This window comes from Psittacula echo (genome assembly GCF_963264785.1).
Source record: "Psittacula echo genome assembly, chromosome: 3".
In the NCBI taxonomy this organism is placed as follows: domain Eukaryota; kingdom Metazoa; phylum Chordata; class Aves; order Psittaciformes; family Psittacidae; genus Psittacula; species Psittacula echo.
The window spans coordinates 111,521,581-111,544,208 of NC_137736.1; the positions used below are offsets into that span (position 1 = coordinate 111,521,581).

At 42.8% G+C, this 22,628-nt stretch overlaps 1 protein-coding gene across 7 annotated transcripts in view; it reads right to left on the minus strand.

Moving 5' to 3' along the window:
- Nucleotides 1-13,208: 13,208 nt before the first annotated feature.
- The window catches only part of CUL5 (cullin 5), a 33,719-nt gene continuing 24,299 nt past the window's right edge, over nt 13,209-22,628 (minus strand). For 5 of the 7 annotated variants that reach the window (XM_080613993.1, XM_080613991.1, XM_080613992.1 and 2 more), the window contains 7 exons: nt 22,178-22,309; nt 21,438-21,561; nt 20,496-20,671; nt 20,216-20,377; nt 19,394-19,512; nt 18,041-18,164; nt 13,209-16,862 (listed from right to left, as the gene is read on the minus strand). In XM_080613993.1, coding sequence (XP_080470119.1) covers nt 16,668-16,862; nt 18,041-18,164; nt 19,394-19,512; nt 20,216-20,377; nt 20,496-20,671; nt 21,438-21,561; nt 22,178-22,309 — 1,032 coding nt within the window. In that variant the 3' untranslated portion in view covers nt 13,209-16,667. The remainder of the gene's footprint in view (nt 16,863-18,040; nt 18,165-19,393; nt 19,513-20,215; nt 20,378-20,495; nt 20,672-21,437; nt 21,562-22,177; nt 22,310-22,628) is intronic. The other 2 variants (XM_080613995.1, XM_080613994.1) reach the window with 2 other exon arrangements.

The window sequence follows — 22,628 nt, forward strand, 5'->3', positions numbered from 1 at the left end:
CCCTGGAGCTGATGTCTACAAGCCAAGTAAAGCAGCATTTACTTACCCCTTCACTTCAGACCACAGCTGAAGTGCCAGGAAGCATTTGGAAATAGTATGGAATCATAGAATCCACTAAGTTAGAAAAGACCTAAGATCATCAGGTCCAACCATTACATCTGAAAAGCAAGAGTGTCTCAACAATTTGTTACCATCCACTTGCTATCTTGACTGTGTTTTTTTAACTGATTTCTTTTCACATTGTAAAGTAACATTCATCAAAACTGCTTCAGCTCATTTTCTGTTCTCATTCATTTCCCTTTTAGAGAGGATTTCACTTTGTCAGCTTTCAAAATTAAAATACTTCTTGCTTTCCATGTGTGTGTACAGTTTCTCTGGACACACAGCAAGAGCCTGATGGGGACTGGCACTGATGAAGGAAACATTTGCACTCTGCTTCCTTGGCTGTCGATAGCTGATGTTCTGAGATTTTGACCAATCTAGTCCAGCCCTTTGGTTTAGAGCCAAAGTTATCAAGTACAAGCCAGAGATAACACAGGAACTCACAAATATTGACTCAGAAAGATCTGAAGATTTTATCTTGAAAATATATACGTATCATGTAGGAAAGACATCCAGCTTGGTTAGATGAGGATATTTTTCAGACAAGTAATGCCAAAAAACATATAGAACAAAAAAAAGATGAAGCTCTTCTTTAACTTTGCCTTTACTCCTGCAGTATAAGGCTCTTCCTGCAGTATAAGGCCCTTTTTCAGGGTTACAGCCTGCTTATGCCCCAGGACTAACATTCCTTTCATCTCAGCCAGAAAGGAATGAGGACCCTTCAAGATGTTAACAGGCCTTTTACTGGAGCTCACACGAGAAAGAAAAAGAGGCCAGTAATGTGGGAACTGCTAGCCATTCTGTTCCTGCTGTGTAGATGACTAAAAAAGAAGAATAAGAAGAATTGCTGATAGTGCACCTGGGTCTTGAGCAAGCCAAGGAGTGTTTGTGTGCATGGGTGCAAAGTCAGCCTGGAAAACCACCTGGGGAGTGATTGTTTGTAGAATGGAATTTATAGTGACTGAAAACAGTCACTGTGGTTGATGTGGTTTCTGTTTGGCTTTGTAGCTCAGACCCGTATCTGTGTGCTATATATTACCATGCTGTAGCGAACAAAGTGGAACTAGTATGCAAGGCACGGGGGCTGTGTGTGTGTGTGTGTTTAGCTTCTTTCTTTACAGACACCACAAATGGTGCTCCGTGTGAGGCACTAAACTGCTCGACATTGCAGAGTCTGCGTGATCCGAAGGGGAATTTCTGGTACCGCCATTCACCTGTTACAAGTTGGTAATACCCGTTGAATGTGGAATTACGGGATTGCATTAGAAAAATGGGACAAGTACAATCAGCCAAACAGAAATTATATTTGAAAGTCTTACACCAGATTTTAAAATCCTCTGGATATCGTTTGTCTTAGAGGCAAGTAACGAATCTTTTGTTATGGGTCAAAACAAATTGCAACTGGTTTCCAGCAATAGGGTCATTTTGTACTCTGATATGGGAGAGAGTAGGAGAACATCTGCAGCCTCGAAATCGCCTTGGTGTGGAGGTTCCTGCTGATTTAATAGTGACATGGTGTTTTATCTATTCTGCGTTACATAATTTACAATCTGCTGAGGATATAATACAGAAACATGATTAAACAAATTATCAAAATACTGACAATTTGAAAGAGCAAGGACAGAAGGATGAAAATATCCTTTCTGAGAAGGCTGATAATCCTTTTGATCCTAGCTCCGAATATTCAGAAAAGGAGCCAAAGTTATACCCATGTCCGACTCTATTAAAGGCATTCACATTGAATATTCCTCATGCTCCTCAACCTACCACACCTCCCTTGACTGATCTTGATAAAGAACCATTTGGCCAGCTGTGAGTTAACCAGAAGGCTACTACAGATGGGCAGGGACAACAACAACTGCTACATGAAAGTATTCTGTACGCAGCATTTAAGGAACTGAAAAAATCAGTGATGGAAAATGGAATTCAAAGTCCTTATACATTAGGTCTGGTAGAAATGGTGGCTAGTACTGGATCTGTGGTGCCATGGGATTGGCAAACTTTAATGCAAATGATTTTGACACCTACTCAATGCTCAGTGTGGAGATTGAAATATAGTGACTTGGTGGCTTTACGGGTATTAGATAGTGTTCAAGGAGTAATACCAATAGATGTTAACACCATGTTAACAGTCTCCAGGCAATAGTTGCACCCTCATAATCAAATTAATCTAAACCCTCTGGTATTCCAGCAAGCCATCCATATGGCTATTCAAGCCTGCAGGCAAGCACCTCAGTTAGGAAAGAAAACTACTTCTTTTGCAAGTGTTCTCCAAGGGTCTCAGGAACCCCATGTGTCTTTTCTAGACCGATTAAACAATGCTATATAAATGACAATTGATAATCCTGAGGCTGCTCGTGTGCTTTTATTTCAGCTAGCATATGAAAATGCAAATGGAGATTGCAAAGCTGCTTTAGCCCCGGTCAGAGAAAAATTTACTGACATGTCTGAGTTTATTAAAACATGTCAGGATATTGGTACGGAGACTCATAAGGCTTCTGTATTGGCTGCTGCATTAACTAAACTTAATATGAGTCAGCAAAAATATTTTAGCTGTGGACAGGAAGGACATATTAGTAAAATGTGTCCCAAAAAGAAACAAAGGCAGAAAGAAACAATACCATCTCAACTCCGTCTCAGATGCAAGAAAGGATATCACTGGAGCAATCAATGTAAATCTAAATTTGATAAGGATGGAAATCCCTTGTTGGGAAATTCGAGGGGAAGTGTGGCGAAACCCGGTGCCCCTCAAAACACCAGGGTTTTTGCAGCAAACACTCCATCTCCAATCTTGCAGCTGACACAACAGGCAGTGCCAGGTTGGATTTGGCAACAAGCTCCAACATGGAATTAAATTGCTCCACTGTTCAAGCTATAGCTACCAATGTTTGGGGACCTTTACCAAAGGGATTTATGGGTCTTTTGTTAGGATGCTTGCTGATTTCTCTGCTCATTGTCAATATGCAATGAAGGCCATTAGGAGTTATATGTCAAATAGACAGTAACTCTGTTTACTTTTGGGAATGCGTTTTTTTTTTTACCACATACACAGATAAAGACTGTGACAGAACCATTATTTATGATTGTTGGCTTCATCGCCAAAGGCTGTACGAGGGTTCAACATTTACCTGGCAATGACCCTGCAGAATTGTATTTACCATTAACTGTAACAGACTTTTAGTTCCTTTTTGCTTAGTCTGTGTCTTTCCAAATAGAGTTAGCAGACTTTATAGGAAAAATTTTTTATGGTACTCTGAAACATAAATTGCTAAAAGCTTTTTCAGATTTTGATCTACAGGAGCGATTTGTAGTTCAAACGCAACCCATTCAGGATGCCAAAACCATTTTTGTTGATGGCTCTGGCAAAGCTGCTGTTGTTTGGTTTGAAAATGATTCCTGGCATCCTCTGTTATACGTGTGGATGGCTCTACATGTCTTGTTGAAATTACTGCAGTCTTACTTGGGCTACCATTGTTCCCTGCAAAATCCTTCAATATTGTGTGTGACTCAGAATCTGTTGTTTGGTTGTTATCACACCTTCCTTTTAGTGTGTTAAAAGAAATCAATAACCATGCAGTTCTGACATTTTGCTGAAGCTAAAACATTGTTTGGAAACTAGGAATTATTCTGGTTTTACTGGACATATTAGATTGCATTCCAACCTGCCTGGCCCTTTGGCTGCAGGTAATGACATAGTAGACTCCTTGACCGTTAACACTGTGCAGTTTACTTCTGCAGCTGCTTCACATTCCTTTTTTTCATCCTAATGCCTCTGCTTTAAAGAATCAGTTTAACCTGTCTCCTTCCCCAGCAAAGCAAATTGGCAGGTCTTGCCCTGACTGTCAGTCAACTGCTTAATCCTCATTTGCCATGGGTGTAAATCCTTGTGGCTTAAAGGCGAATGAGGTTTGGCAAACAGATGTTACACACATTGCTTCCTTCGGTGCCTTTATGTTCATGTGCCTGTTAACACATTTTCATATATGATTTCAGCCTTTGCCCATAAAAGAGAGAAGGCTTGTGATGTTATCCAACTTTTAACATGTGCATTTACTACCTGCGGAGTTCCTTCCCAGTTGAAAATGGACAACAGCCCTGCATATACCTCATTAGCTTTATCACGATTTTTACAGCAATGGGGTGTCACATGTCACTGGTATTCCTCACTCCCCTACAGGCCAGGGGATTGTGGAACGAACTCCCACTGTTCTGAAATCCATGCTACAAAAATGAAAAAAGGGGGAATATGGTCCCTCAAGAACAATTAGACAATGCCATCTATACACTGAACTCTTTAAATTGCACTCAATCTTCCATGGATACTCCTGTCACTGCAGTACAACAACATTTTGGCTCTGATAACCCACCTTCTGAACATGCTAAGGTATGGTATCGTGATCCTTTGAGCCCGCAGAAATAGGAAGGCTGGTACCCACTGCCACCAGCATCTTCAACGCGCTGCTGCACCCTGTAGTAGTTATACTGCTAATGCAAATCTGTGTGTGCTTTGCCATGGTAGTGACTTGTTACTGGATGAGGCAGGTGAAACTGTGCATTGACAACGAGGTGCAAGGACTGAGGTTGGCCAAATGCCTCCTACCATAGTAAAGGGCAAGGCTGGGTTGGCCTCTGTGTTTGCCACAAGGAAGAACCTTTAGCTCTGCTGTTGGCTGCAGTCCAGCAGGTGTTGAGCGGTGGGGACACATGCTATGCCAGACCTTGATGTGAGGGGTGGCCTCCTCTGTTATAAGAGGGCCATCCAGGAGGGAAGGGCAGGCCAAGAAACTTGTGGTTGGCACGAATCACAGAATGGTAGAGGTTGGAAGGGACCTCTTGAGATGATTTAGTCCAAATCCCCTGCTCAAGCAGGGTCACCTAAAGCAGACTGCCAGTATCCAGCTGGGGTTTGACTATTTTCACACACGGAGACTCCACAACCTCTGTAGGCAACCTGCACCAGTGTTTCATCACCCTCAGTAAAAAAGCAAAAGTTAGCTTAAGTATCTATTATAAGTAATAATAAGTATAATAAGTAACTATTGTATTTGAACCTCCCATCCTCAAATGCTAATGTCAAGAGGCTGGTTTTGTGTGATTTAAGACTCCTTAAGCAGAGAAGGGGAAAAGGAAAGCCAACGACTGTGTCTTTGGAAGTAAAGAGAAGGGAACACCATGCCTGAGCTTGGAAAACCACTCACTGAAGATGGCAGGGGTGTCACCAGCCTCAAAGACTTGGAAAGATGATGAAAGATGAGCAGAAAGAAACACCCTGTAATCACCTTGGACTTAAAGGAGCTGAATCCACATGGACCTTTGCAGCATCTATCTCCAGGTTCCCAAGACTCCCAGTCTGTCTGGCCAATGCATTGGTGAGATCTTGTCTTTGGAGCCTGGACATCACTGCTTTGCTTTGCTTTTCCTCCATGGCCTCTGAAGACTTGTTGCCAACTTGCAAAGAACCGAAGCCAAAGTGCTTGCCACCTTGATTGTGCAAAACAAAAAAGGGGGAGATGTGGGAACTGCAAGCTGTCCTGTTCCTGCTGTGTGTATGATTAAAGAAGAAGAATTGCTGATAGTGCCCCTCGGTCTTGAGCAAGCCAAGAAGTGTTTGTGTGCATGGGTACAAGGTCAGGCTGGAAAACTGCCTGGGGAGTGACTGTTTATAGAATGGAATTTATAGTGACTGAAAACAGTTATAGAATCATAGAATCATAGAATAGTTAGGGTTGGAAAGGACCTTAAGATCATCTAGTTCCAACCCCCTGCCATGGGCAGGGATGCCTCACACTAAACCATGCCACCCAAGGCTCTGTCCAACCTGGCCTTGAACGCTGCCAGGGATGGAGCATTCACAGCTTCCCTGGGCAACCCATTCCAGTGCCTCACCACCCTCTCAGTAAAGAATTTCTTCCTTATATCCAATCTAAACTTCCCCTGTTTAAGTTTGAACCCATTACCCCTTGTCCTATCACTACAGTCCCTGATGAAGAGTTCCTCCCCAGCATCCTTGTAGGCCCCCTTCAGATACTGGAAGGCTGCTATGAGGTCTCCACGCAGCCTTCTCTGCTCCAGGCTGAACAGCCCCAACTTTCTCAGCCTGTCTTCATATGGGAGGTGCTCCAGTCCCCTGATCATCCTTGTGGCCCTCCTCTGCACTTGTTCCAACAGTTCCATGTGCTTTTTATGTTGAGGACACCAGAACTGCACACAATACTCCAAGGGAGGTCTCATGAGAGCAGAGTAGAGGGGCAGGATCACCTCCTTCGACCTGCTGGTCACACTCCTTTGGATGCAGCCCAGGATACAGTTGGCTTTCTGGGCTGCGAGCGCATACTGAAGCCGACTCATGTTCATTTTCTCATCAACCAACACTCCCAAGTCCTTCTCTGCAGGGCTGCTCTGAATCTCTTCTCTACCCAACCTGTAGCTGTGCCTGGGATTGCTCTGACCCAGGTGCAGGACCTTGCACTTGGCATGGTTAAACTTCATCAGGTTGGCATCAGCCCACCTCACAAGTGTGTTGAGGTCCCTCTGGATGGCATCCCTTCCCTCTGGCGTATCAACCGAACCACACAGCTTGGTGTCATCGGCAAACTTGCTGAGGGCGCACTCAATCCCACTGTCCATGTCACCGACAAAGATGTTGAACAAGAACGGTCCCAACACCGATCCCTGAGGGCCATCACTCATTACTGGTCTCCAGCTGGACATGGAGCCATTGACCACAACTCTTTGTGTGCGGCCATCCAGCCAGTTCTTTATCCACTGAGTGGTCCACCCATCAAATTGATGTCTCTCCAATTTAGAGACAAGGATATCATGTGGGACAGTGTCAAAGGCTTTGCACAAGTCCAGGTAGATGACGTCAACTGCTCTGCCCCTGTCCATCAGTTCCGTACCCCCATCATAGAAGGCCACCAAATTGGTCAGGCAGGATTTCCCCTTAGTGAAGCCATGCTGGCTGTCACCAACCACCTTGTTGTTTTTCATGTGCCTTAGGATGCCTTCCAGCAGGATCTGCTCCACGATTTCGCCAGGCACAGAGGTGAGACTGACTGGTCTGTAATTCCCCGGGTCATCCATTTTCCCCTTCTTGAAAATGGGGGTTATATTTCCCTTCTTCCAGTCGTTGGGAACTTCACCTGACTGCCATGATTTTTCAAATATGATGGCCGGTGGCTTAGCAACTTCATTCTCCAGCTCCTTCAGGACCTGTGGATGGATTTCGTCAGGTCCCATGGACTTGTGGACGTTCAGGTTCTTAAGATGGTCTTGAACCAGATCCTCTCCTACAGTGGGCCTAGGGTCTTCATTCTCACAGTCCCTGCGTCCACCTTCCAAGACTTGGGTGGTGTGGTCAGAGACTTTGCCACAGAAGACTGAGACAAAGAAGTCAGTAAGAACCTCAGCCTTCTCCAAATCCTGGGTAGCCAGTTCTCCCAATATCTTCCGGAGAGGGCCTACGTTGTTCCTAGTCTATCTTTTATTCGCTACCTACCTATAGAATCCCTTCCTGTTATCCTTAACATCCCTAGCCAAGTTTAATTCTAACTGGGCCTTAGCTTTCCTCACCTGGTCCCTAGCTTTGCGAACAACATCCCTGTATTCTTCCCAGGCCGCCTGTCCCTGCTTCCACCTTTTATAAGCCTCTTTTTTCCTTTGAATTTTCCTGAGCAGCTCCTTATCCATCCAAGGAGGTCTCCTGGCCCTCCTGCTGCACTTCCTTCTAGTTGGGATGCAACATTCCTGAGCTTGGAGCAGGTGATCCTTGAATAACAACCATGAGTCTTGGGCCCCCCTGCCCTCTAGGGCTGTATCCCACGGAACCTTACTAAGCAGGTTCCTGAAGAGGCCAAAGTCTGCTCTCTTGAAGTCCAGAGCAGTGAGCTTGCTGCACGCTGTTCTCACTGTCCTGAGGATCTCCAATTTGACCATCTCATGATCGCTGCAACCAAGGCTGCCCTGGAGCGTCACATTTCCAACCAGCCCTTCCCTGTTGGTGAGCACGAGGTCAAGCACGGCACCTCTCCTTATCGGCTCCTCTATTACTTGCAGAAGGAAGTTGTCTTCCACACAATCGAGGAACCTCCTGGATTGCTTGTGCCGGGCCGTACCGTTCCTCCAACAGATATCAGGGTGGTTGAAGTCCCCCATGAGAACAAGGGCCTGCGAGCATGAGGCTGTTCCTATCTGTCTATAGAGCACTTCATCCACAGATTCCTCTTGATCAGGTGGTCTGTATCAGATCCCCACAATAATGTCCCCCATTGCCATTCTCCCTTTAACCCTGACCCACACACTCTCTGTTAACTGCTCACCCGTCCCCAGACAGAGTTCCATACTCTCCAGCCTATCCCTAACATAAATAACAACTCCCCCTCCCCGCCTGCCAGGCCTGTCTTTTCTAAAGAGCCTGTAACCTTCCATTCCAACACTCCAGTCGTAGGAGCCATCCCACCATGTTTCTGTGATGCCTACTATATCATACCCCCATAGATGTGCATGTCGCGGAATGGGCTCAGCCGGAGATCAATGTGATCAGACAAAAGCCATTTATTATAGAAAACTAACTGTTTATATACTATTTCTTAAAGTTGTTTGCACTAACTTGGCCCATTGTGATTGGATACATATATTTGAGGCCCTTAACAACTAACATATAATTGGTTAAGCACAGGTGTGAGAACCTGACCTTCGAAGTTTTCCAACAGTCCTCAATTTAGCAACTCAGTAAATTCCAGCTCCTTCTTATCTTGCTGGGATTCTCACTCCCAGTGCCTTGCTCCCATCCTCTTTCCCCTTTTGTTGTTCCTTGGTTCACGTCGAACTCCACGTAGGCACTTGCTGATCTGGGTACATGGCTGTTCTTTGCCAGAAAATCATCCACACATGCACACATCTCTAATTCTTCTTGTTTGTCCCCCATGCTATGGGCGTTTGTATAGAGGCATCTGAGCCGAGCTCCAAATGAAGCCAGCTCATTGGCTGGAGTGGCTGGAATATCTCTACATTGCTCTGAGCATTTATTATAGGTGCTGGCAACTGACTGGGTGTGTTGGGATGGAATGATGCCCCCCTCCCCCAACACATCTAGTTTAAAGCATCCTTGACCAGCCTGGCAAGCCTCCTACCAAAACCGCTCTTCCCCTTCGTTGTCAGACCAGCTCCATCAACCCTCAGTAGACCTGGCCTACTAAATTGAGTCCCATGTTCAAGACACCCAAACCCCTGACTATGGCACCACTGTTCTAACCATTTATTAACCTGGCCAATCTTCCTAGCCTTTTTAAGGTCCTTCCCTGTATCCTGGAGAATTGATGAAAAGACTGTCTGAGCTCCAGAGCCCCTAACCACCTCTCCCAGGGCTCTGTGATCCAATTACCATGCTGTAGCGAATAAAGTGCAACTGGTGTGCAAGCACAAGGTGTGTGTCTGTGTGAGTGTGTTTAGCTTCTTGCTTTGCAGACGCTGCAAGTAAAGAGAATAATACCTCCCTTCAGACATTGTGACCCCTGAGATGTGCAACATCTCCAATCGGGGCACAGCCTGTGGTGCAGGCCCTACATGAAGAGGTTTCCCAGCATTCTGGTCTTTAGAGCTCTTGTAGGATGTTCTGAAAATAATTGTGGTCATCTCTCCTACTGCCAAAGGATGTTCACTTGAGAACAGGCGGCTTCGTTTTCAGATGAAGACAACACGCAGGTGGTGCAATTGCCAGTGCCAGGAGGGAGCTCCTGCAGGTTCCTTAGTTACAATTAGCTGGCCACGTATTTTCTGTGGTGGGGGAATAGGTGTAGCACAGAAAAGGCCAGAAAGCCAAACTGCATCCATGCCCCATCATAGCATAGCTGTGTTGTAGGGTAGCCTACACCTTCCCAGATTAACTGGTATGTGGGCCACTGACTCCTTGGAGCATGATGGTCTGCTGGTTAGGATACTGCTGAAATACGACTGTTGTACAGAACACTCTCTCCCTTGCTAAAGGGTGAGCAAGGACAGGGGCAATTTACCAGTTTTCAGCAAGGTAATGATTGACTCCATGGGAATTCAGAAGATACAACACAGCACTATAATAAACCGATCTAATTATTCTGCAACTTTGAGTCTCCAAGATAGTAGATATTCTTGAAATAACATCAGTTTAAAAGAAACTGAGCAAGAACTCCAGTGCCTAGAGAAGTGAAGAAAAAATAAATGTTCCCTCCCCAGAGTCAGTAAACACATTTCAGGGTACAAATCTTCTAATCCCTTGTGAAAAAAGCCCCCCAAAGATAAAGAATGCCTTTCATAGGCCAGGCAAAACCCCATTGCTGCCAGCATTTCCTGTGCGCACAGAGGCGCGATGGGACACATGGCAGTGCTGCCCATCTCCCTGCAGTTTGGGCTGCACTTTCCCTCACATCTGCTTCTTTACATGGCTCCCCCCATGACCCCATACTGGTGGCAGGGTGCCCAGGCCAGCCTCCTCCTCACCCCGGCCAAATGGCAGGAGGAATTGGGAGGAAACCCTTTTTCCTGTGGGATTTGTGTCCCTCCCCATGACACAGCTGCCAGGGGCTGCTTGCTCACCTTCAAGAGAGGGTCATCACTGACAAGGGTGCTCTGCTAGGTGCTCCCCAGCGATTTACAGCTTCAGTCCTGGTCCAGTGGTCTTCATACATCTTCCTCCCCCCCTCCTGCATCTGTTACCATCTCTAGTCAATTGTTCGGGGTTTTTAGTTGTGTGTGTTCCCCCCATCTCCCCCACCTTTCCTCTGTAGTCCTTTTCCTCTGGGAGGGCTTTAAGATGTTTCAGGATAATTCGTATTTAGAATTACAGATCTTACACTGGAATCTAAGGAGATGAGCACCCCCTACAGCCGCCACTTGAGGCTGAGCACAAGAGTCAGGGCCGTTTCTCTGGACTTCCCCAGCATCCACCTTCACTGGTTAGTGATGAATCTGTCTAGCCCCTTTTGACCCCACTGATCCCCAGTGTCCCCTAGAAACAGGTCCTCTGTCAGCACTTTAGACCAATCTTGTGCTGGTTTTACCAAGCAGCCCTAGGGGTGATGTCACAGAGTTCTGTGAACACATTTGTGCCTTATTACTCCACCTTTCTGCTTTGTGAAGCTCAGCCACGTCCATGTTTGGATTCTCTCCCAGCTGAAGCCCTGGCCATTGCCTTCATACCACTTGGTGCAGAACCTAGCGAATAGGTGCTGGCAACCAGCCACTCTGCTGCCACCACGGCTGGCTGCAGCACTGGGTGATACACCCCAGCCAGGAGCTCATTTCACACCTCCTCTGCTCCTTCAGAAGCAATGGCTGAAGCCAGGGCCTGCCTGTTCAGTGCAATAAATCCTGCACTTTTACATGGGCTCAGCCGATTCCAACTGCCTGCTACAGGAGATGTGGTAAGTTCCTGAGTGCCTTCAAGCAGCAGAATCAATGACTGCAATAGAGGGTAAATCTTAAGCGGTGTGTATATAATATTAGACTGTGGTCTTAAAAACGAAAACTATAGTGCACTGCCTTCTTTAATGTGTTCAGCAGCTCTGTGCACCATGAACAGCTATAATGTACTCATTTCAAAGTTGCTAATTTTCAGTGTTCAGACTTTCAGACTATTAAAACCAAGCACACTGTACTGCTCTTCCTTAGCTCAGGAGATGAGATTTGCTTTGATGTGTCCCAGATCAGCAGGTCGAAGAGGCAGCCTCCCCAACCATTCCCCCAGCATCCCCAACAATTCTCCCTTACAGGTGCATTTCAGATCACATCTGGGACTTGGAGCACAATATCCAACTGAAGGCACACAGCAGATCTCCATCACTACAATAAATGAGGAGGGTGAAATGAAGGCACCATGTCCATACCTACAGAGAGAAGTCGAGAGAGATGTCGTGAGTGGAGCACAAGTCCTATGAGGAGCAGCTGAGGGAACTGGGGTTGTTCAGCCTGAAGAAAAGGAGGCTCAGAGGGGACCTTATCGTCCTCTACAGCTTCCTGAAAGGAGGTTGCAGCAAGGTGGTGCTGGTCTCTTCTCTCAGATTACAAGCCATAGAGCAAAGGGAAACAGCCTCAAGTGTGCCAGGGGAATTAGGGAAAATTTCTTCACAGAAAAGGTTGTCAAGCACTGGAACAGCCTGCCCAAGGAAGCAGTTGAGTCACCATCCCTGGAGGTGTTTAAAAGACCTGTAGATGTGGCATTTAGGGACATGGTGGACTTCACAATGCTGGGTTAATGGTTGGGCCTGATGCTATTAAAGGTCTTTTTCAACCTAAATGACTTGATGATTCTATGTTGACAGGTAAAGCAAAGAGAGAAAGCAAACAAGCCATGCTCTTGGTTTGTCAGAAGAATGAAGCAGGTTTAGGGTTTGGTTGGGGTTTTTTCTTACTTAGGTCAATGATTCTACCTAAATGTGATAAATTTACACTGGTAGGAGTTGATTCCACTAAGGAACTCCTGTGGCAAGTGGCGTATTTCTAGAGAACAACTCCACCTGGAAAACCATTGCTCAGAAAGACTGCACTGCCCTAAGAGATTAAACACACCTTTGAAAATAATGTCAGCCTCCCATCACCATCCTGCCTGCAGGAACAGAACAGTCACTCAAAAATAGCTTTATATCCCATACAAGCAGTTCTAACCTTTGCATATACCAGAAAGCACAAACCACTGCGGCACCTGGTGCACTCTGGAAAAAAGAAAAGGAGTTGAAATGTAAGAACAGATTCACATTAAAAGGCAAGGACAGTCAGAGAAGAAACATTACATTTCATTACAGTGAAAGCACCCATCAGGCCATTGACTGGCCCCACATCGCTGTTTGTCTACTGTTCTGGCACGGGAGGCTGTGCTATGCTTGAGTTGAAAGACTACAGCTCATCTTTAAACACAATTTCGAAGATTAAATAGCTCTACATATAGCCTTAAGTACTTGAAAATTCAGAACAAGAAAGGAACTAGAAGTCTTTACTTTCCTTTTTAGTACTCTGATCATAAAAGCCTTTGGGACCTGGAATCAGGCAAGTTTCATACAGTGGCATTTTGCAGGAGCAGCACCTGAATTAGACTTAAAACTTTTGCAGGGGAAGACACCAAACCAGCTCACTAAATGAACAGTCTTTTATATTACATTTTTATTTTGCAAGAAAATAAATTATACAACTTAAAAAATAAAATTCAAAAATTAAGCAGTACATCAAAATAGTTCAGCTGGACTGCCATACAGAAACTACCACCATTCAAAATTGTACAGCATTATTATCTTGGTAGTGGCGCACATTCAAAATTGGAAATACCATACGTAGATAGATATTACAACTCAGGAACTCAAGTTTGCTCAACACTCCAGACTACATATAGTGTATATGACAGGAGAGCTCTCGTGTGTGGTTTATTTCACAAATATGACCTCAAAGAATTACAAAGATAGCATCCCAGTCATTTAGATGAAAATAGAAAACAGCTGGAGTTGAAGATAGGAAATCTTTCTGTAAAACTATCAAATCTTTTCTTGTGTGCCAACTGTATTTCTAAAATTTGCACTTTACATGACAATGGCTTCCCAATGCAACTAAATGCAACATGTGAACATTCAGAACATTTGGAATCAGGTAAAAAGGCGAAAACGAGAAAGTCACATTGTCTTTTGGAAATGCAATGGCATTACAGTCTTAACAAATGAAAGACAGATGAGTAAGAACAGAAGGGAGGGACACCGACTGTGGAAAGAGAAAATGGAAGACTTCAGAATTGAAACTGAGATCCTCATCAAGTTGTCGGGACAGAGAAAGATTTAACAGTATTTCTTAATTAAACCCATTAAAAGTGATTTTTGCACTCCTCTCTTCTACACCAGATTTCATTCCATAGCTATTCACCGTGGCAGTGTGCATGGCAACATGCTTTTCAGATGCAGCACCTCTTTAAGCTAGGTCTTTGGACATATATATTCATATCTAAAAATTGCAGCCTTAAAAGTGCGTTGTTGCCATATTGCAAGTGAGGAATAATTCATTTTCATTTAGGTCTGAACTTTACCCTCCCCAAAAGAACAGTTTACCCCAGGTATCTTCCTGTGCCCCAGGTGATACTAGTTTTAAGTGCATATTGGTGAAAGTGACCTGATGAATGACGCTAAACATGATTCTGCATCTTGAACAAATTTGCTGGTGTGAGTCTCAGAGTCAATAAAAAACCCGACATCCATTTCTGGTATAAAGAAAAAACAACCATGTCATAGGCACATTACCAATTCTATTTCTGCATCCCAGGTGTTGAGAAATATAGCGATTAGGTTGCACGGGTTCGTACGTATCAGTTGAGGGAACATGCAGCTCTTTAGCTTTTAGCAACCTGTTGCTTTCCGCACACACTCCAGCTCCCTTGACAGCTGTATGAGATGCAGCCTCTTAAACACCTCTCAAATCTAAATCAATGGCTTCAAAATTGGCATCATCCCCTTTGCAGCTCTTTCTGCATGACAATTTCACACCTCTTGTTCTCTGGTTAAGGGCTGGAATTTTTATGTTGAAGAGTGTGCTCAGACTGCCCTGTCTTCCCCCAGTGATCCCAAGTGAGTATTTATTACTTCTAAATTACAAAGACTGAAAGTCTTGCAGCAAGGTCTTTCATTAGTTTCCTAATGTTCAAACAGTTTTTACTAGTTAACTACACAGAGCACCACTTGCTTTTGATTCTGAACTGCAACACCATAGCGTCAACATAAAAAGATGCAGTAGTTTTAAACAGCATCTACTCTTGAGTAACCATAAAAGCATGTAACATAAGCTGTGGGATTCCAATCAACTGGAATTGGCCAGGTCTCGGTTTCTCTCCATCTCTCATTCTCTCAAACCTGCACTACCAAACCCCTCCTACTCAAATAGATCTCCAAGTACACACTGTTCTCAGGCAGTCACACTAGCATTTACATTAGTAGTAGAGTGTGTAGCTTGTTCAACGGTCCAAACAGCCACCCCTGTGGAGTTTGCTGTTCAACCACTCTTACTGTACACTTTAATGAAACCATGTGAAAGCAAAACTCCTCTTAAGCAACTGGAAGGTTTTCCTCTTTGACTAAAGTTAACTGTATCTTTTTCCCCCTTTCCATTGAAGATTATGAGACTTTTAGATATTGTACTTGAACTAGTTAATTAAAAAACATTCTGCACACTTGTGATTTATAGAAGAATATTCATACAGAACTGAGTAGAGCGCAACTTACCTTTTGTCCCAAGACTGGCACTCTGCTCCAGTGATTCGTGTTATCAGTCCAGTACATGGCTGGGACATTTCAGAGGAGCAGAGAGGCAAGGCAGTGCCAAACAACTACTTCAGGTGATTGAAAATAGAAGAGGTAACATTAAAAAGCTGAAATTCCTGATGCATATTTGGCACTCTCTCTGCATACACTACACAAGGTATTTTTCCTTAGCTTTTTACCATTTCCATTAGAACTGTATTTCCTACTCTGCCAGTTTCAAAAATAAAAAGCAGAGGGTTTTTCATATAAAGATGTTGACTTCTAAGCAAGAAACCAGCCCAACGGCATTAACCTTGCATGTATATAAAGTTACCAGTGAGGAATTAGTCCAGAGATCTTCAAGTGTTACTTTCTTTCTGGGGGAGTTGTGCATCAATTACTCTTTAATGCGTTCAGGTATATGTAGTCATACTTAAATATCTGGAATACAAATATTAAATGTACAAGGAAATACACTTAATATTTCTGTTTGGTATAACAGGCCCACCCATGAAAACTGCTTTTAGAGTGAAGAGAAAAAGTTTTACCTTCCCAAAAAGGATTGTAGCAAATCATCTGTCAAATCAGGTAACAAATAACATACATCCACGTGTTTACAGCAAACAATTTAAAAACAATGATCTCTTGCTTAAGGAAAAATATCACCCATGACTTGGAATTACTTTTATGTCACTTCTGTGTCAATTTTTAAAATCCAGTTACTAGATTGAAGCACTGCTCTAGCCAACAGGTTTTAACTGTAACAAATACATATCAGTTGTGATGCATGTGTTTGTGTCTGTCAAATGTTATTACATAAAAAGGATCAAAGGTAGACAGTACATTACTCTCTTGATCCAAAACACAAAAGTGAAAGTGCTACTTCTAGTCCTAATTGCATTAAAAAAACAAAACAAAAACAAACCCCAACCCCCCAAAAAAAACCAAACCCAAACCAAAACTAATAGCAGTTCCTCAGTGCATGAATATTTGAATGTTTTTTCCTTGTGCAAGTACTGGTCATCTAAAAACCCAAACCTGTATTCTTCCTGGTGGGTGTAAATCAAATCTACTTTAAAAAGTTCACAATGGGCTCTTCATGAATGCAAGTTTCCCACAAAATAGCATGCTGTTAAAAGTGTGCAACATGAAGGGAATGCCATCATGCTAGCTGAATGAGATTGGCAAAGTATAGTCCTCTGTAAGGTAAGGCAGGGATTTTAATGCGTAACGAAAGTCAAAACAAGTCCTTCTGCAGCACAACTGGTGGCGGCTGTCTGCCCAAGCACCCTTCCGGCTGTGTCCTCAGCATCCCGCAGAGTCCTCCAATTATGCCATATATATGAAGGTGTTGATATCCGACTCATCTCTCCTGATATATTTGTGCTCTATAAGCCACTCAATTTGCTCTTTTATCATTTTCTTCTGTGGCAAGAACATGTTTTTCAATATTTCTACCAGTTCAGTCTGAAGCTGGGCATTAGTAATTTTCTTTCGCATTTTCATTATTTGGATGATAGCCTCCTGGAGGGGGACAAGAGGAAAAATGAGTAATGCTTTTCAAAATGCCTGGGTGAAGTGACAAAGTGACCACAACACAGAATCATAGAATAGTTAGGGTTGGAAAGGACCTTAAGATCATCTTGTTCCAACCCACCTGCTGTGGGCAGGGACACCTCCCACTAAACCATGTCACCCAAGGCCCTGTCCAACCTGGCCTTGAACACTGCCAGGGAGCTCCTGGTAAGGCAAGGCAGCAAGGAAATCTGTATTTTTTTCCATAAAAATCAGACATATGCTGCCTTTCTTAGCCTAAGCAGATACTGATATGCTTTCAAAGAAGCTGATAAAGGAAAAGAAACCAACACTTGCAAGATGCAAGAGATGTAAGTGCAGTCAATTCTGCAGTTAAATCTTATACCTAGAGCGTGAATTACTCACTAAACCCTAATGTTAATTCACTCTTTGAGCAGAAGTAGCCATTTCCAGCAAGTATTGCCAAGATGTTGAGTCAGGTGGAACAATCCACACTATGCATGCCCTGGAATCTAACTTGACTGATTAGACCTGCATTTGAAGGTAAGATGAATTTTTGAGACTCCAGTGTAGGCAATAATCTCTGATGCCTAAAAAAAAAAATAAATCATTTTTTTAGAATTGTCAGCTCAAAAGACCTGACTCAAGTACAACCAACCACAGAGAAGGAAGCTGCAGTCTGTATGTCTAAGATGGACTTGTAAAGCCTCCCTCTAAAGAGAGGGCCTCTCAAAAACTCATACTGCTACTATAAAGTGTGATCCCATCTCTCAGATGACTCTACTCTCTTCATGCAGAGCAATGAAAGATCTCAAGACCAGGAGGACTGTTTGCTCCTGCTGGTGGCTCAGGTCAGTCAACTTTACCATCTGCTGCTGACACCCACTACCACACACAGCTGTACAGCTTGCTTTGAATCTGCTTTGCCCTCTTTAAAATTGATGCCCTCACACATCAGAACAGGAGGCTGACAACTACAAGTGCACAAACACACAGGCAAAAATCTGGTATTCACAAAGGCTCTAAGCCAAATGGCAAAGGTAAGTTCCAATGGGATTCAAAAGCATTTGTTCCATACATCAACATCCAAACATGGACAGCATGCAGGAACGATAATACAGTACAAGAAACAGGGTCATTTTATATTCCTCTGGCAGTTTACTTGCCTGTGTTCGCAATATTCTTAGCTGGACTATTCCTTCATTCTCCTCTTCCCGCATTCTCTCTGTAGTAAGTTGCAATCGACCAATCAAGTTTATCTTGCCCCTTTTCTGAACTTTAGCATTTTTTCTGAAAGAGTTGCATTGTATGAAAATAAGCAAAAAACACATTTTCAATGGAGGAATTCCTGTCAAAGTGAAACTGCAGCAGGAAAAAGTGCCATCGCACATCAGATATTTACAGGCTATCGGCATTGCTGCTGTGAGATGGCAGGATCACAGCTCAATGGCAGCATCTCTGATGGTAAAACCTGAATATACCAGTATCAAAAAATCCATCAGCTGAAACTGACAGCACCCAAAGTGGAAAAGTTACCAGGACTGTGTTAAAGGGCAACATTTCAGAGAATTAGATTTAATGATAGAAAACTGGGGTTCTCTGGAGGAAGTTTTTAAAACAAAGTTTAGGAAACTGGACTGGTTAACAGTCCATCAAAAGCACTGTCTGTCTAGCAGAAAAAAAGAGCCAAAACCCAGCAGCTGTAACAAAGAAAGCTGACAGCATTTCTTGTGGGATCACCCACAAGCTTTCTGTACAGCCTGTCTCTTCTGTCATTCCCTCAATCATTTCCTAAAGCTCACGATCCTGATGACACGGACAAACATCACGGCTCTGGGCAAGAAACTGAACCCCAAGAAAGCAGATTTGTTATCCCTTTCTCTCCCCAAGGATCCAGAGGTCCAGCTACTACTGAGAATGAGGCCCAGATTCTAAGATTACCAGCAAGGAGCCAGTTCTAATCATAGTCACTGATAGTAAAGAGAGGCAAAAATCCAAGTAAAACATGCTGAATGTAGTATTTACCATTCAGATGTTCTCTTTTATACTATCTTATGCTCTGAGGGATTTCAAAGCACCAGTAAGAGAGCACTGCAATTCTCACTGAAATAAAGACACTCCTTTAGTGAAAGCCACACCAAAAACCCCGGCTTTAGACAGCATAAAATATTATTATGTAGTCTCACTCCTTTTTTTAACATACCATTTTCTTTGGAAACTCATTAGAAAAGGAAGATAGCAAAGCCGCCAACTTTGCGCCTGATCCCTAAGTGACCCTAAAAGACATTTTATTTCAGAGATAGAATCATGGAAACACGTGTCTGAAGGGGCTGCTGGAGGTCAGCTAGTCCAGCCACTTACTTGAAGCATGACTATTGCCAAAACTAAGCAAGGACAGGGCAGCAAAGCATGTGTCTAGCTGAATCTTGGAAGCTGTCAAGGGCAAAGGTTAACTTAAAGTGAATTCCTCTAGTTATAAAATAGTACATTGTTATTTTACTTTCCAAACATCATCTTACATTAAACTGAACTCCTGGTTCACCGAGAAGAGGGTTCCTTCTGTAAAGTCTTTGGGTGAATTGACTTGAGGTTCATACAATAAAACCTGACGTTTCAGCTTTGGAAATGCTACAAGAGACTACAGAGAAAAGGGAGGGGGAAAGAATGAAAATAAACACCAGACTTTCCAAATTGAAAAATTACTTTTTAAGAACATAGATCACTGCTGTGCAGACTTTGGTGAGGAAACCACATAGCTTTGTTTGCAGCTGCTAGAGGGCAACATGAAGATAAAACCAGACAGCAGACACAGTTTACCCAATCTCCTTCTGAAATAGGTTAGCATAAATTACAATCACAGAAAGCAGCAAAATGCAGGAACTCACAGCTACAGAAGTGGTGTTAAGTCTGACTTATGTGATGTCTCTCTTTATTCTTGAGCTAAATAATTAAAAATCTGAGAGAGCAAACACTCAAGTTATTTTAAAGCAACATACATTTATCAGGTGCTGCTGATTTCCCCGAGTTAGACCAGTCCCCCTCCACAAACCACAATCATAACTGTGTGCTTTAGTCAGCATATGGTTAAAAGGATCTTTTGTTTCCAAAAACTTAAGTTAGATAATACTGGGTAGAGAAAACATGTTAATGTAAAGGCTGTGTGTGCTCAGCAGCAGTGTGAGGAACCGTTGTCACAACTGATTAACTAGCCTGAAAGGCATTCACATTTCAGTTTCAAAGTGTTATCTGACAGTGCTTTAAAAATACTAATCCAGTACTTCATAGTACTGGAAAAAACTCCAAAACCAAGCAGCAATCTGTTTGAAGAGAAAGGGAAATACCCATAAAGTCCTCCTAAGTTCTGCATCAGGGAGTTCAGTTGCCAGTTTAAGATTTTCAAAGCTGATCTTCTCTCTAGGTCTTTGGTTCCATGCAAACAGCACAGCTAGCTGAAATGTTGTCACCTCCAAGTCATATTGGCCAACCTCATTCTTAAATGTTATCTGTGAACAGAAAGACAATTTTACATATAAGCCTTTCTGCATCACAAGCTTTCTTACTATTATAAATACACAGGAAATACAGTCATTGAGACTGATACACCAAAACGTACACACTTACAATTCCATTAGACATGAGGTGGTGCCAGTGCAGTTTTCTACCACTGTGATTCTTTTTATAGAACTCTTCAACTTCTGGGATGAGATCCTCCAGCTCCGTGGGCAGTGAGACAAACACTTTTTCAGAACTTCGGGACCAGGCGCCAGCATTTAAGATTTTAATATTCACAGAGTCAGCTGTAAGACAACACTGGGTGATGTGAATCTCCAGGTATAACAGACAGACAAAACAAAGTAACTAAATGCATTTTTTTCCTACTCTAAATACAATTATGGAGGACCAAGTTTTCAGAAAGTCGCAGGGTGTCACCTACTTAAACATGAGGGTACTCCATCTATCACTGCTGGCTTTCTGCCAGCAACACTGATTGGAATCTCTGTTGTTTTGGCTTGCCTCTGCAGAGCTCCTTAAGCCCTGAAGCAGCTTTATAGCTGATGCTTGTAAGCATTGCTCAAGGGTTTTCAGCAGTAGCAGGTCCAAACCTGGATGTTCCTCAGCCTCTCTCATCAGTGAAATTTAATCTCAGAAATGTGATTTAAGCTCTTCATAGCGTGCATCCAGCTCTCCTGCTGGCAGATAAAGGAGGAGCACAGCATGAAGCACTCATGAAGAATGATGAGGGCATAAAAGAAGGGAGTAGTTCAGGCATTCACCTTGCTGATACTGATTCAAGCCCCTGCTTGGAATTTATTTACAGGAGTAGGGAAACTATCTAGAAGATTGCTTATAATGAAAACCGACAGTAACTTACTGATAAATAATGATATAGCTCCAGTGTCAACTGTAAAAGAAAGTAGAGTCTACAGACACTTTCAATCTAGAGGCAACAATGCCTTAAAGGCTACGGTCAACCTGTGGTTGATTTAATTTTCAACTCAATATTCAACAGAATTATTTTTCACTAAGAAAAAGAAAAATTAGCAAACCATGTGAAAACCATACCTGGTAAAGCAAGTTTATTATTTTTGTGCATTTCTTTGAAGGCTTGGTTCAAGTCTTCAGACACTTTGATATCCTGGAACATCCTAGCCAGCTTGTTTACATAGTCTGCTGGCATTCCTACTTCCTGTACAAACAAAGAGAACAGTAAACTATGACACAGACAACTACGAACAAAATGCTTTACTTGAAAAATAAACTCAAAAAAAAAAAAAAAAAAAAAAAAAGAAGAGCATGAAAGTACACAGGCACCAACCGCAGGTCATAGCTAGTTACCCCTTCAGGGCATATGATGATTCTTTTAAAGAAATCCAAGTGCTGAAAAACATCTGCATGCATTAAGGAATCAAGGAATTCTGAGATTTGAAGGAATCATGAGGCATGCAAATCATTCTGATTTACATTCAATTTCACAATTAGAACACATCTCCAATTAATTTACACACCTACACAAGTACTCTGCATTTTGCTCATTTGCATACAGAATATACAAAGCCTTCAGATAATCTGATGTGAAATATTTAAAATCTATCACTACCACTACTAGGATTAACATTTATTTTAGAAAAGAGCTAAACTTTTGCTTTCAGGAAGTATTGCAATGAAACAGAAGTAGAAGTATTCCTAAGTAGCCTGCAGTTTAAGATAGAACTCACCTAAGCAAGAGGGATATCTAGAGTTCAAGAGTGGGAACTAGTACCACAACATGAGGCACAACCAAAGAAAGATGTCAGGATACTTACTCTGAGCCATTCCACCATATTCTCCTCAATTTCACTATCAGCTGATATATCTAATATCAGTCGTCTTGTTAAATGAGCTTTGTGATACCGCATGAAAACATCTTTATTCTGTACATATTTAAGGACCAAAAGCTGTCAAAAAAGTAGATTTTAATACATTTGTGTTATCAATCAGACAAATCTTTCAATGCTGATCTAATGCCACTGTAGACTATGAAGAAAAAAAAGGCTACTTGACGTTGCCTTAAGAGCAACTGTGTTAATACTATTCAGAGACATCAGTTATGAATCTCTCACCACACCTCCAATTTCTTCATTTGCCAACCATTAAGAGCCTTCTCTTAAATCAGAAAAGACATTGACATTGGTATGTAGAAGTCTCCTGTATTATTTTCTAGACTAATATTAGTTACTGTAATATATGACAGTCTGATATAGGCATTAATTTAGC